The sequence below is a fragment of the Brachyhypopomus gauderio genome, chromosome 1 (genome assembly GCF_052324685.1).
Source record: "Brachyhypopomus gauderio isolate BG-103 chromosome 1, BGAUD_0.2, whole genome shotgun sequence".
NCBI lineage: Eukaryota > Metazoa > Chordata > Actinopteri > Gymnotiformes > Hypopomidae > Brachyhypopomus > Brachyhypopomus gauderio.
In genome coordinates, this window is record NC_135211.1 from 21,266,970 (window position 1) to 21,281,551 (window position 14,582).

The window sequence follows — 14,582 nt, forward strand, 5'->3', positions numbered from 1 at the left end:
CATTAACTTCACAAATGAGAAACTGCAACAGTTCTTCAACCACCACATGTTTGTGCTGGAACAAGAGGAGTACAAGAAAGAAGGAATTGACTGGGAGTTCATTGACTTTGGTATGGACCTGGCTGCCTGCATTGAGCTTATTGAGAAGGTAAGACTCAATAGATTACTACAGTAAAGCAGGAGTACTGTCACCACCAATAATGAAATAATACCATCAGTGTTGATTATGAAAATCTGTCACCAACAGCCAATGGGCATCTTCTCCATCCTTGAAGAGGAGTGCATGTTCCCCAAGGCTACAGACACATCTTTCAAGAACAAGTTGTATGACCAGCATCTTGGCAAAACTAACGTCTTTCAAAAGCCAAGACCAGCCAAAGGCAAAGCTGAGGCCCACTTCTCCCTGGTGCACTATGCCGGGACTGTGGACTACAACATTTCTGGCTGGCTGGACAAGAACAAGGACCCCCTGAATGAGTCTGTTGTACAGCTGTACCAGAAGGCAGCAAACAAACTTCTGGCCTTCCTTTATGCAAGCCATGCATCTGCTGAAGGTAAGGTCCTGGTCGTGGGATGTGATTCAGTGAAGGCTAGGTACCTTGTAAGCCCATATTTCTGCTTTATTTTAATAATAATAATAACACAATAAGAGATAAAAATAAAAACAGAAATAATTAGAGATGTTAGCTATGTGTTTCAAAATAAATGCTCAAAGTTGTCACTGTATATTACATATTATTTGGATCTGATAAACAAATGCTTAGAATGACTTATATGGGTAATATGTACAAGGAACCTTGAATACATTACTGTAGTAATCTAGTTTAAATGTAGCTAATGCAAGTAACAAGTACAGATACTACAAGTTTACTAAGATGCTTATTTTTCATTATAACTCTAAAAGATCTTTACGGTCAGTACATTTTGACCTTGTTAATAAAGGAAATACTATTAAATACAGCAATCATGAAACATCTAGTTAGAAAGTAACCAAATAATTTAAAATATCTACTAAACAGCTGAAGGTGGAGGAAAGAAGGGTAAGAAGAAGGGTGGTTCCTTCCAGACTGTGTCTGCTCTGTTCAGGGTAAGAACAATTTTACATATGTGTGAAACGCATACAGGTTGATAAACACAAAGGTTTGCACAGATGTAGTCTATGTGAAATACCAACAAATGTCAAATTCCACAGGAGAACCTGGGCAAACTGATGACCAATTTGAGGAGCACGCACCCTCATTTTGTGCGTTGCTTGATTCCAAATGAGTCCAAAACTCCAGGTCCGTATTCTTCTGATTTCTATAAATTATAATTTTACTGCCAGGTGTGTGGTATTGTTATTTTCAGAAATTTTAAAGTACTTTATAATACAAAAATGTAAACAAATATGATAACTTCAATTTGCCACACACCAAATACAATACAACGATGTATTGACCATTGTAGGTCTGATGGAGAACTTCCTGGTTATCCATCAGCTAAGATGTAATGGTGTGCTGGAGGGTATCAGAATCTGCAGAAAGGGATTCCCCAGCAGAATCCTCTATGGTGACTTCAAGCAAAGGTTTTGATTTAGTATTCATAGTTCAATGTGATGAATCCAACATTGTTATATGTTAATCGAGTTACCACAGTTACTAACTTATTGATTTAAAAATAGGTACAAAGTCTTGAATGCCAGTGTCATCCCAGAGGGACAGTTCATTGACAACAAGAAAGCTTCAGAGAAACTCTTGGGCTCCATTGATGTGGACCACACCCAGTACAAGTTTGGACACACCAAGGTTTGATCAGTTTTCTGAAAACTATTTTGGAAAATTACTACATTTTAAATACACATTTTCTCCAAAAAGACAAATATATATATATATATATATATATATATATATATATATATATATATATATATATATATATATATATATATATATATATGTGTGTGTAGAAACATAAAAAGAATAATCAATCAATGATTATGACTTTGGACAAGAATCTGTACAGTTACTTTTTCCTTCCGTGCTTATATGAAAGAATATTCTTTTTTCTATTAGTAAAAACTGTTTGGTTTTTGTACCATAGTAACCTAATTTAATCATATATATATATATATATGTATCTCAGTGGGGAACCATCAGGGCCCTCTACGTCCTCTCAGAGGGCCTAAAATATTCTTAAAAAATTAATATACATAATTTATCCAATTTTATTTGATCTACTTACAGTTTGATAATCGACGTCTAAACAATTACATAAATATAAGCAAATAAATTATTCAACCGTGTCTATTCAATCTGTGTTGGAAGGTGAGGGGTTATGTTAAGTGGAAGCCTGTGAGCCTGTGTCTCCCCCTATCAGGACTGTGATGCCCGCTCTTCGTTTACAGAGGGCCAGGCAGTTATAATTCAGTGCAATACCAGTTTCAAATGACAGTAAAATTGACCAATCATATCTTTCCTCTTAGTGGGCAGCTTAACTGTATGATAATTTCCGCCCGCTGTGGCGACGCTAGCTGGCGTTAGCGTACCACCGCTAGCTAGTTTCGATTCATTCCTTTGACACCATCGTGCGTGTTGTTTACATATTCCGCTTCCGAGGAACACGGAGCCTTATTTTGTTGGAACCTTATTGTGCTTAAGAAGTTATCTAGTACAGATATTATTGTTTATTGCGTTTCTAAAGCTGTACTGTTGTCTCAGTTTTTTTTTATTTATTTATTGCAGTTAATTAGGAAAAGAAAAAATTTTTTTTTTCGGGGGTGGGAGCGGGCCCAGGTTTAATGGTCATGGTTCGCTACTGATATATATTAGGGGTGGGACAGGATCAAAAAAATGTATCGATATATATAATAATTAAAAGCTTTGTAATTAATTCATTGAAATTAATTGGATTTTAATCGCATTTCAATATTTCACATGAGAAATATTAATTTAAGTTTGAATGATGAATGAATCAATGAACATAATCATAAACCTCAACATCTTGTTTATTTTTCCACCAGTCTACTACACAGACCAATATATGAGTGCAGAAAACAGAGCAAACAGTTTTCAGAACACAGAAATTCTGACCAAAAATTTGTTTTGCTCAGGATCAGTGTTAATTTCGTTGACGAATAATTTTCGTCATAGTTTTCGTCAACGAACCTTTTTTCATGACGAAAACGAGACGATAACTAAATTAAAACTATACGAAGGGATAAAAACGATGACGAAATTAAAGGACATTTTCGTCAACGAATAAAAACGAGACGAAAATATTGTCCAGCGACGACATTCAATCAGACCTGATTTAGTTTAGTGAAAGGTAGGGATAAGTTAAGAAGAGATCCAACCGTAACTACTTTAGCGTACACGGAGAGGCGGGACAAACCGGGTAACCATCCAATCAGAACTAACGTCTTCACATCGCGCAGAACCCGTTAGGACAAAACCAGCGCGTGAACTGTGATCACTCATGAAATTAAACTCGAAGTTAACTCGACAATGTCAGCAGGGAGAAAGATGAGCGGCGATATATGGACACATTTCTCCTTTGACTTTGAGAAAAACAAGATGCTGTGTAAACCATGAGGAATGATGATGTCGGGACAAATACGACAAATGAAACGACATCTGCGGGCTATGGCATTGTTTTACGGCGCCCAGTTTTATATAGAATGTAATATGCATTGTTCATAAACTCCATATGTTTTCAGGTAGAGCGGACCTACTGGTCATCAATGTTTTGTTATTGTTATGCTCAGTAACTATAAGTTCAGGTCAATAGAGTTGTTTGGAAATTTGTTTTTGTATATATTGCACATACAAAAAATAATATTCTGTAACTGGTTAATAAATGTTTCATTTTGTGCAAGTGTATATAATGACTACTACACCATTTATATTTTAGTCAACTAAATTATTTTGATATTATTCGACTAAATTCTAATGATAATTAGTCGACTAAAACTAGACTAAGACTAAAAACAAATCAATGACTAAATTATGACTAAAACTAAATTACATTTTAGTCAAAAGACTAAGACTAAAACTAAATCAAAAATTGCTGTCAAAATTAACACTGCTCAGGATATTGGAAGAATAAGAAGAACTGAAGTAAATCAGAAGATGTTTTTTATACCATTTTAGATGGTAGACTTTCTTTAATTTCCCAGGCCTCTGCCACAGGCATCTACATAGTGCCTAGAAGTGGTCTTCTGCATGCTCAAAGCAAATGACTGGATCTTCCATTCATCATTTATAATATGAGCTGTCACACCAAGATAATTCTTGTTGCTAACAGAGGTCCAGTGATCCCCAGTCAGAGACACATTTGTGGCGCTCTTCACAATAACCTGTTTTACTTCCCTTTCCTCATCATACAGCTGCTGGATTTTCTTTGACATTGTATTTCTGGATGGCAGTTCATAACTTGCATCAGCTGACACAATTTGCAGCACTTCTTGTAAAGCCTGGATTATACTTTCGCGAGTGACCGTAGAGCGACTCCGCCCACCTCACGCGAACCTCCGCGAACGGTGGAGGCGTTTAAACTTGCCGCATCTTACTTAAGCCTTCGACCACAGAGAGCGGTCTACAGTCCACAGCAATCCATCTCACCACTGAATTGGTCAATTTGTCTGACGTGGACTTTGACATTCTGTTTCTTAATTTGAACCCGACATGTGGTCGAGTGTTTACTGGCGACACTGTTTGCTCGTACTAGGAATACATTTATCAGCTAAGTTATCATTACTGACCTGGGCGTTAGCCCCAACTTATTTTGCGTTGAGGTGGTAAAGGGTGGAAGTGCTCCTGTGATAAGCGAACTCCTTCCTACATAAAGTGCAAATAACACTATTTGTGTTTGTACTTCCATCTGGAAGTTTCTTATATTTAAATTTCCCATCCACCGCTGTAGCCTCTTCAGTCATCTCCATCATGATCTTATTGTGCGTCCATATAATCTGTATGCCTGGAACTCGTGCACTGAGAAACATTCCAAGTGTCTCATGCGTTAAATGCGTTAAAATGCATTAAATTTTTTAGTTCGTTATTTTCCCTGTAATTAATTAATCGAAATTAACGCGTTAAAGTCCCACCACTAATATATATATATAATTTCGATTAATTAATTACAGGGAAAATAACGAACTAAAAAAATTTATGCATTTTAACGCGTTATATATGCATATATATAATGCAGGGTTGCCAACTTTTGACGTTCGCTTGGAGTGAGATTTTAACCTGGAGCCGGTTGCGAGTGTATTTTGTTGGGGGGGGGTGGCAAACGTAAAATGGACACAGATTCAGTGTTATATCACCGGTGGATGGCGCCAGAGCTAGCGAACTAGTAACGTATTGAATCATATATGTGGATCTGAGGTAAATAAACTGGATTTTTTTTTTCGGCGTGAGATATCGGAAGTGTGGCGTGAGAGCGTGTGAAAACGCTCAATGCGTGAGAGTTGGCAACCCTGATATAGTGGTGGGACTTTAACGCGTTTATATATATATATATATATATATATATATATATATATATATATATATATATATATATATATCTTGAATCTCACACATGTGTGTGCGTGTGTGTGTGTAGGTGTGTGTAGGTGTGTACACACGTGTGTGTGTGTGTGTGTGTGTGTGTGTGTGTGTGTGTGTGTGGAAGATTTAAAATTTCTCTTTGACTACAAAGCATGTTATTCATCTTAAATCGGTAGGTGTTCTTCAAAGCTGGTCTGCTGGGTACCCTTGAGGAGATGCGAGATGACAAATTAGCAATTCTAGTGACCATGACTCAGGCTTTGTGCCGTGGCTTCCTCATGAGGAGAGAGTTTGTCAAGATGATGGAAAGAAGGTATATTTACATATCTGCATATAACCCTAGGTTACTTATTGTAGTGAAATACACAAAGTTTCAAGAGAAAGTGTTTATACGTGCAAAAATGCCAATGAAACTAATCTGGGTTATGTAAATTTCTAGAGAGTCTATCTTCGCTATCCAATACAACATCCGCTCATTCATGAATGTGAAACACTGGCCATGGATGAAGCTGTACTTCAAGATCAAGCCTCTACTGAAGAGTGCAGAGACTGAGAAGGAAATGGCTGCCATGAAAGATAATTTTGAGAAGATGAAAGAGGATCTGGCAAAGGCACTGGCCAAGAAGAAAGAGCTTGAGGAGAAGATGGTTTCTCTTCTGCAGGAGAAAAATGACCTGCAACTGCAAGTGGCATCTGTAAGTACTTAAAATATACAGTTGGGACTCTGTAAACTCTTCAAGAAATCTCTAACAAATCAATTTAAATACACAGGAAACAGAGAACCTCTCTGATGCTGAAGAAAGATGTGAGGGGCTGATCAAGAGCAAGATCCAGCTTGAGGCCAAACTCAAAGAAACAAATGAGAGGCTGGAGGATGAGGAGGAGATCAATGCTGAGCTGACTGCCAAGAAGAGGAAACTGGAGGATGAATGTTCTGAGCTGAAGAAGGACATTGATGATCTGGAGCTCACCTTGGCTAAAGTGGAGAAGGAGAAACATGCCACTGAGAACAAGGTTTGAACATATTACATATTATATATTATATGATTGCTTATGTATTTTGTCCCTTTTACACATCGACAAAGATTGTGTTGAAATGCTTTTCCACAGGTCAAGAACTTGACTGAGGAGATGGCCTCTCAAGATGAAAGCATTGCCAAGCTCACTAAGGAGAAGAAAGCCCTCCAAGAATCACATCAGCAGACACTTGATGATCTCCAAGCAGAGGAAGACAAAGTCAACACCTTAACTAAAGCCAAGTCCAAGCTTGAACAACAAGTGGATGATGTAAGGATTTGACAAGCACTGTCTTCACTATATTTACAGTAATGTTTATTTACAGTAAATATTTACAGTAGATGTGTCCTGGTGTGGTGTTCATATATGAACTGGTTTCTGTAAAATATAGCTTGAAGGTTCACTAGAGCAGGAGAAGAAACTTCGCATGGACCTTGAAAGAGCTAAGAGGAAGCTTGAGGGTGACCTGAAACTGGCCCAGGAATCCATAATGGATCTGGAGAATGACAAGCAGCAATCTGACGAGAAGATCAAAAAGTATGATGAATTTCACAATATAAACTAAAACAAAATCTACTTTACATTTGAGTACAAATCTAAATCTAAATGTGGAATGTATTATATAACAGGAAGGACTTTGAAATAAGCCAATTATTAAGCAAGATAGAGGATGAACAGACAATGGGTGCCCAGCTTCAGAAGAAGATTAAAGAACTCCAGGTGATTCATCAATATAAAATAATGGAATTCCATTTAAAATCATTCAGCAATAAAGAAATCTCTAAAATGTAAAAACTTATTTTTCAGGCTCGCATTGAGGAGCTGGAGGAGGAAATTGAGGCTGAGCGTGCAGCTCGTGCTAAAGTTGAGAAGCAGAGAGCTGATCTCTCCAGAGAACTTGAGGAGATCAGTGAGAGGCTTGAGGAAGCTGGTGGTGCTACTGCTGCTCAGATTGAGATGAACAAGAAGCGTGAGGCCGAGTTCCAGAAGCTGCGTCGTGATCTGGAAGAGTCCACTCTGCAGCATGAAGCTACAGCTGCTGCCCTCCGCAAGAAACAAGCTGACAGTGTTGCTGAGCTTGGAGAGCAGATCGACAACCTTCAGAGGGTCAAACAGAAGCTGGAGAAGGAGAAGAGTGAATATAAAATGGAGATTGATGACCTGTCCAGTAACATGGAGGCTGTGGCAAAATCAAAGGTGTGTTAATTTAACATAGGACAAAAATTAAGACATTAAAATTATAGGTTGTACTGTTTCTACATTTTATCATGAACTGAAAATATGAGATGAAATCTTGCTTAAAAACTGTTACGTCTTTTTGAGCCAATTTACACAACGGTGCATTCAGTTAAATTTTTGCATTGTCTGAATTTGAAACTCTTTCCAGGCAAATCTAGAGAAGATGTGTCGTACCCTTGAGGACCAGCTGAGTGAATTCAAAGCTAAAAATGATGAACATGTCCGCCAACTGAATGATTTAAGTGCACAAAAAGCACGTCTTCAGACTGAGAATGGTATATACTCAAAACAACTCAAAAGGTAGAAGAACTACATGGTTGAAACTTTGCTTGACTACCAACAGTAGACTTACTTTTTCTTTAAGGTGAATATAGCCGTCAGCTGGAAGAGAAGGAAGCACTTGTTTCCCAGTTAACTAGGGGAAAACAAGCATACACACAGCAGATTGAAGAGCTCAAGAGACAAATTGAGGAGGAAGTCAAGGTACAATTAGGGTTACATTGCTCAATACCATTGCAATGCATACCTTTTCACAACTGAGCAGCAATCCAGTAACTAGTATATTGACATTTGCTAGGCCAAGAATGCCCTGGCTCATGCTGTCCAATCAGCTCGTCATGACTGTGACCTGCTCAGAGAGCAGTTTGAGGAAGAGCAGGAGGCAAAGGGTGAACTCCAGCGTGGAATGTCCAAGGCCAACAGTGAGGTGGCTCAGTGGAGAACCAAATATGAGACCGATGCCATCCAACGTACTGAGGAGCTTGAGGAGGCCAAGTAATTGAATTTAATTCACAGTACACTACAATACAGAGTCAGCAAAACTGAGCTAATGATCAAACCTTTTTAGAAAAGCATAACATAACCATAAAAATTTCCTTAGGAAAAAACTTGCCCAGCGTCTCCAAGATGCAGAGGAATCTATTGAAGCAGTGAACTCTAAATGTGCTTCTCTGGAGAAAACCAAGCAGAGACTACAGGGTGAAGTAGAGGACCTTATGATCGATGTTGAGAGAGCCAATGCATTAGCTGGCAACCTGGACAAAAAACAGAGGAACTTTGACAAGGTCAAACATCTGCCATTGAAAATGGTCTATGAAATATGAAACTGTTATCATGGTAAGGATAAATATGAAATAATATCTGATGTTCCCTCTACATTTCAGGTCTTGGCAGAGTGGAAGCAGAAGTATGAGGAAGGCCAGGCTGAACTGGAAGGAGCTCAGAAAGAGGCTCGCTCTCTCAGCACTGAGCTCTTTAAGATGAAGAACTCATATGAGGAAGCTCTAGACCAGCTGGAGACCCTGAAAAGAGAGAACAAGAATCTGCAACGTATATTACTTATTAACAAGCCCATCTGTTTAAACAACTGACACTATAGCAAAGCATGAAATATATAACATACAAGTGCATTTTTTATCTCACCCTCAGAGGAGATTTCTGACCTGACTGAACAAATTGGGGAGACTGGAAAAACTATCCATGAGCTAGAGAAGGCAAAGAAAACAGTGGAGACTGAAAAATCTGAAATCCAAACTGCTCTTGAGGAAGCTGAGGTAAACTATACTGTACATAACATTCTTAATGAATAAAATAGGTTGATAAATTGCGCTAAATTGATTAAAAAAAATCCCTCACTCTCCAAGGACTCATGGGTGTATGCTCTTTCCTCTTATCACAAATGTATACGTTTACCAAATATTTCCTTGTACGAACTGGATAACTGCTAATAAGCCTGAAAAGGGTTAACAGTGGATTAATTCTTCACGGCTTAATAAATGGTTTGATATTTGACACCATTCTTCAGGGCACACTCGAACATGAAGAGTCCAAGATTCTTCGTATCCAGCTTGAACTCAACCAGGTTAAGGGTGAAATTGACAGGAAACTTGCTGAGAAGGATGAGGAGATTGAACAGATCAAGAGGAACAGCCAGAGGGTGATTGAGTCCATGCAGAGTACTCTGGACTCTGAGGTTAGGAGCAGGAATGATGCCCTCAGAATCAAGAAGAAGATGGAGGGAGACCTGAATGAGATGGAGATTCAGCTGAGCCATGCCAACCGCCAGGCTGCTGAGGCCCACAAACAACTCAGGAACGTCCAGGGACAGCTCAAGGTACACCTCCATTTTTTTGTGCATAGTGCAAGTTATCTGGCGTAAGACGTCTTTTAATAATGAATGATTTCACAACAGGATGCCCAACTGCACCTTGATGAGGCTATTAGAGGCCAGGAAGACATGAGGGAGCAGGTGGCCATGGTGGAGCGCAGGAATAATCTGATGCTAGCAGAGATTGAGGAGCTGAGATCTGCACTGGAACAGACAGAGAGAGGACGCAAAGTGGCTGAACAGGAGCTGGTTGATGCCAGTGAGCGTGTGGCACTGCTGCACTCTCAGGTTGATTATTTCAGCTTGAAACACTGGAGCTCCTTTGATAATATCTGCCGATCAATCAATCATGATGGCTTTATTGGCTTTCGTTTGTTTTCTTTTGCCTGTCAACAGAATACCAGTTTAATCAACACCAAGAAGAAGCTTGAAGGTGAACTGGTGCAGATCCAAGGTGAGGTGGATGACACAGTCCAGGAGGCAAGAAATGCTGAGGATAAGGCCAAGAAGGCAATTACTGATGTAAGCGTTACATTAAATAAATATACCGGTAATCACTTTACCCACTTAAGTCATGACCGATTGTAGACATAACAAATTACCTGATTCACACACTAGGCCGCCATGATGGCAGAGGAGCTGAAGAAAGAGCAGGACACCAGTGCTCATCTGGAGAGGATGAAGAAGAACCTTGAGGTCACGGTCAAAGATCTGCAGCACCGCCTGGATGAGGCTGAGAGTCTTGCCATGAAGGGTGGAAAGAAGCAGCTCCAGAAACTGGAGTCTAGGGTATGTTACACTCTTTATACACTGAATATTTAAAGAACCAGCAAATTCAAATACTTTTTAGTTTACCAATTCGGCACTAATATTTTTTATTAGTGCCGATAAAAATTACTAACGTAATTTTTACTTTGTCTGCTCTAGGTGCGTGAGTTGGAGTCTGAGGTTGAGGCTGAGCAGAGACGCAGTGCTGAATCTGTTAAAGGAGTCCGCAAATATGAAAGGAGAGTAAAGGAGCTGACCTATCAGGTACTGCATGAACTCAGTAAATACACAGACCATGTTTCCGTACAAATCAAATAAAATCTAAATCACAGCCAATCTCTGCAGACTGAGGAGGACAAGAAGAACGTGATCAGACTGCAGGATCTTGTGGACAAGCTACAGTTGAAAGTGAAGGCCTACAAGAGACAGGCTGAGGAAGCTGTACGTTTGCCCCTGGGCAACATGCACATGTTAATTTAGTATATGTACAACATTACATTTAATTGCCGCCTGATAATATCAATCAATATTTTACACCATATCACCAACTCTAACTGGGGTCATGACTGATTCTTTACCAGGAGGAGCAGGCCAACACTCACCTGTCCAGGTACAGGAAGGTGCAACATGAGATGGAGGAAGCCCAGGAACGTGCTGACATTGCTGAGTCCCAGGTCAACAAGCTCAGAGCCAAGAGCAGAGAAGTTGGAAAGGTAAATTCCATTTAGTCAAAGAAATGTTCTCTAGCAGTTTACAGTGAAATAGTAGACTAAAATAAAATGTAGAATACATTCTAAAATAATAAGTCATAAGAAATATGTAAAGTGCATGTCAAAAGAAGTTTATAACAACATGAATAAAAATAACAATTATCTATTTTTTCAGGGAAAAGAAGTTGCTGAATAAAGGATTAACATCATATGGGACACCAACAAGTATAATAACAACAACAAGTAATCATATAATATGCATTTCTTGTTAAAAGTCCAAAGTATGCACACAATAAAAACCCCCTGTATCTTCATTATACTCAAGTGTGCTCTTTTTAAGTCAGTTGCTCAGACTACAATGGACAAATTCAGAAAAACTCCAGAAATCCCTGTTATTTTACATGTGATAAAACCAATGCCTACAAATGTAAAGTACAAATGTAGCTGATTAACCTGAGAACTTGTATAGTTTTTCTTTTTAAAAATCCTATATACAACATCTCATATTTCATTTGTGAAACACAAGGAATTTGTCTTATAACATCAAAAGTTTTACCAAACGTTGAACATTATGAAATGTTTGTACTTAAGGAGATATTAAGGAGAAATACTTGGCCCATAACAAGCACCACTTGACTCAATACTTTTAAAAACACACAAAAATCACTTGGTAAAATCAAGGACATATTACAGATGGATGCGATATCCTGTACCACCCACTCTATGCATCCGTAAGGACACCAATACTATAATTTTGACTTAGACATTTTTTATTTGATTTCCACTTTAATTTAGATTAATATTACACAGTAGTTAGAGATGGAATAATTATTTTGATAGTAAACACGTTAAACATCATTAATTGTGGTTATGAACTGATATTTAGCAGATGAAAGTTTACATAGTCACTTTAAAGTGAACATTTTAAATCACAATAACAGTATATTAATATAATCTATACATGTAAATATACTACAAATAATCACTAGTTAGCAAAGTATTACTGTTATGTTGGGACAAGCTCTGACTGCCCACATCAAAACATGAAATAATTACTTACAAAACAGACAGACTCAGTTCCATATAAAAGGAAGAGTTTCATTATCAAATGCATTTTATACAATTTAGGAATGTTATCTTTTCTCTGTGGAAAAAAAACCAGGTAATGATTTTTATGATAAACAAAAACGCAGCTAAACTCTTCTGAGTGCAATTCAGATAAACATGAATTCAAGAACAAAAGATCAAGAGATACAGAGCCAAGAAAGCATTTCTTTCTTAATCAGTCAACCATCATGATACTCCCAGTGTCTGTCCTGGCACTAAGAATGTCTCAGCATGTGCATCTGACATTTCACTCAAATGTCTTATGACTTGGTGACAACTTACATTCTTCTTTAGAGAAAGGTCAAGGTTGTCTACAGCCAGGGGATGCTTCAACAAGTCTTAAATCCAAATAAAGAGTGAAAGAAATATTTTCACTGTATAAGACATTTACTATTAAAAATACACAACCACATCATTATCCCTTAATAGTTTCAGAATATAATCTCAAATTTTCATTCATTTAGATAAGACCATCTAGATATTAAATAGTGTTGTAGCAAACAATTACTTCTATAGTTTTAGTGTTTTATATTTTTCTGATCTACAACTTCAGCTCTTCAGCAGAACAGTTCACTGACACTTGTGAGATATAAATATCATCGTGTTCACAGGTTTACAGAATCTTTCCTTCTTTGTCATATAAAAGGCTCCCAAGACATTTGGATCAGTATTCAAGTGACATCTGAGAGCTTTTCCATGACTAAACTGAGCTCTGCCCTAGTGCCAAGGTGCATTAAGGAGATTAGGCTCATCATAAGACCTAAACAATGTCTGCACTCCAGAAAATGATACCCTTCACACAACAAACACCCACTCAAGAGAAATGATGCCACAAACCATATAGGCCTACTAAATTATATAGTACACTACCTTATTCTCAAATATGTTATCATATTAAACATTTACAGAAGGTTCAAGGTCTTAAAATCTTAGTAAAGGTGCATAAATATGCACAAATAAACAATAAATAATCACAAATGTAGCATGTCAATTTGCTGAATAGGCATTTCTCCTTATGATAGGGTTTATGTCTCTCTATAAATGCCACCTTAGACTCTACTAACAGGCACACAGCCCAGGTAAAAGTAAATGGACATACCTAGGTTCTAATTCTGCTACTGTCTGAAATGCTACAAAAGGTTGGTTACTTAATGTAAAAAGTGTAAAACTAAGTTGAATTCCCCCTTCACCATCTATAACCTGCAACACATTTCTCTCCACAAAGGCAAAGAGGTAAAGCGTGTTGGATATTATACTGATTCTTCGAAACAATATCTGATTTATTAATCGTTTTGCATATGCTAATGGTATTTGCATGTAAATAGTCTAAGATGATTAGTGCAGAAGCCTTTTTGCATGTGCAGATGAGGTCACCAATGACTTTTAGTGCTTTTCATTTAATTAATATGAATTTTAAGGAGTGGCACTATTGATGTTCAAAATTAGCAGTGGGGGTTATGCAAATTAGCAATCTGCAGAGAATTACATATGTGAACTGATTGTGATTATGATGAAAAGTGTGATTATTTGATCGTCTCTCATACCTTCTCACAAACCATGCTGTGGCTATTATCAAAGAGATGTCAGTGGAGACTATTTCACCAGTAAATTACTAATAGTAGGGCCTAATACTATTTCCCAGCCCGCTCTTTCATTTACCATGTCAACATTTTTGAGGGCAGTGATGTGTGGGACATTATACACTCAAGAGACTCTAGCAGAGGTAGGTTTATTGTGTATGACGTTTATGTAATACACAGTATTGAGTACAGGGTGTCCTCGACTTACGACGTTAATCCGTTTCTTCATCGCGTCGTAAACCAATTTTCGGTGTCTTAACATACGTACATACTGTACGTAAATAACATACTGTAAGCACTTGTCCTATCCTATCACCTATCGTCCTCTGTCCCGAGCCGCGTAACCGTGTATTCTTCCGCCGCGCACACCAAACACGAAGTTCGCGTTATGACGTTTACGACGCGAAACCGAATAATAGTCGAATAATAAGGTTTTATACAGTAAATGGGAGATGTGTTGTAACCACGAAACATTGTAGCTCGGTACTGGCGTAACCCGATGACCCTGTATATAGAAATTACCATA

The 14,582-nt window shown here is 38.0% G+C and overlaps 1 protein-coding gene and 1 long non-coding RNA gene across 2 annotated transcripts in view; one reads left to right on the forward strand and one right to left on the reverse strand.

Moving 5' to 3' along the window:
* Positions 1-11,683, forward strand: part of LOC143512223 (myosin heavy chain, fast skeletal muscle-like) — a 16,407-nt gene extending 4,724 nt beyond the window's left edge. The window contains exons 15-41 of the mRNA XM_077002302.1: positions 1-148; positions 248-554; positions 1,020-1,087; positions 1,193-1,280; positions 1,447-1,564; positions 1,661-1,784; positions 5,705-5,841; positions 5,968-6,223; positions 6,300-6,542; positions 6,639-6,815; positions 6,937-7,082; positions 7,175-7,265; positions 7,353-7,742; positions 7,933-8,059; positions 8,149-8,267; positions 8,362-8,558; positions 8,665-8,848; positions 8,948-9,113; positions 9,213-9,337; positions 9,589-9,897; positions 9,976-10,179; positions 10,288-10,413; positions 10,510-10,680; positions 10,819-10,923; positions 11,005-11,100; positions 11,241-11,372; positions 11,545-11,683. Of these exons, the coding sequence (XP_076858417.1) occupies positions 1-148; positions 248-554; positions 1,020-1,087; positions 1,193-1,280; positions 1,447-1,564; positions 1,661-1,784; positions 5,705-5,841; positions 5,968-6,223; positions 6,300-6,542; positions 6,639-6,815; positions 6,937-7,082; positions 7,175-7,265; positions 7,353-7,742; positions 7,933-8,059; positions 8,149-8,267; positions 8,362-8,558; positions 8,665-8,848; positions 8,948-9,113; positions 9,213-9,337; positions 9,589-9,897; positions 9,976-10,179; positions 10,288-10,413; positions 10,510-10,680; positions 10,819-10,923; positions 11,005-11,100; positions 11,241-11,372; positions 11,545-11,565 (4,375 nt within the window). The 3' untranslated portion in view covers positions 11,566-11,683. The remainder of the gene's footprint in view (positions 149-247; positions 555-1,019; positions 1,088-1,192; positions 1,281-1,446; positions 1,565-1,660; positions 1,785-5,704; positions 5,842-5,967; positions 6,224-6,299; positions 6,543-6,638; positions 6,816-6,936; positions 7,083-7,174; positions 7,266-7,352; positions 7,743-7,932; positions 8,060-8,148; positions 8,268-8,361; positions 8,559-8,664; positions 8,849-8,947; positions 9,114-9,212; positions 9,338-9,588; positions 9,898-9,975; positions 10,180-10,287; positions 10,414-10,509; positions 10,681-10,818; positions 10,924-11,004; positions 11,101-11,240; positions 11,373-11,544) is intronic.
* A 115-nt stretch (positions 11,684-11,798) lies between these two features.
* LOC143512226 (uncharacterized) overlaps positions 11,799-14,582 on the reverse strand; it is a 45,861-nt gene continuing 43,077 nt past the window's right edge. Inside the window, exon 5 of the long non-coding RNA XR_013130396.1 lies at positions 11,799-12,814. This is a non-coding gene — a long non-coding RNA (uncharacterized LOC143512226). The remainder of the gene's footprint in view (positions 12,815-14,582) is intronic.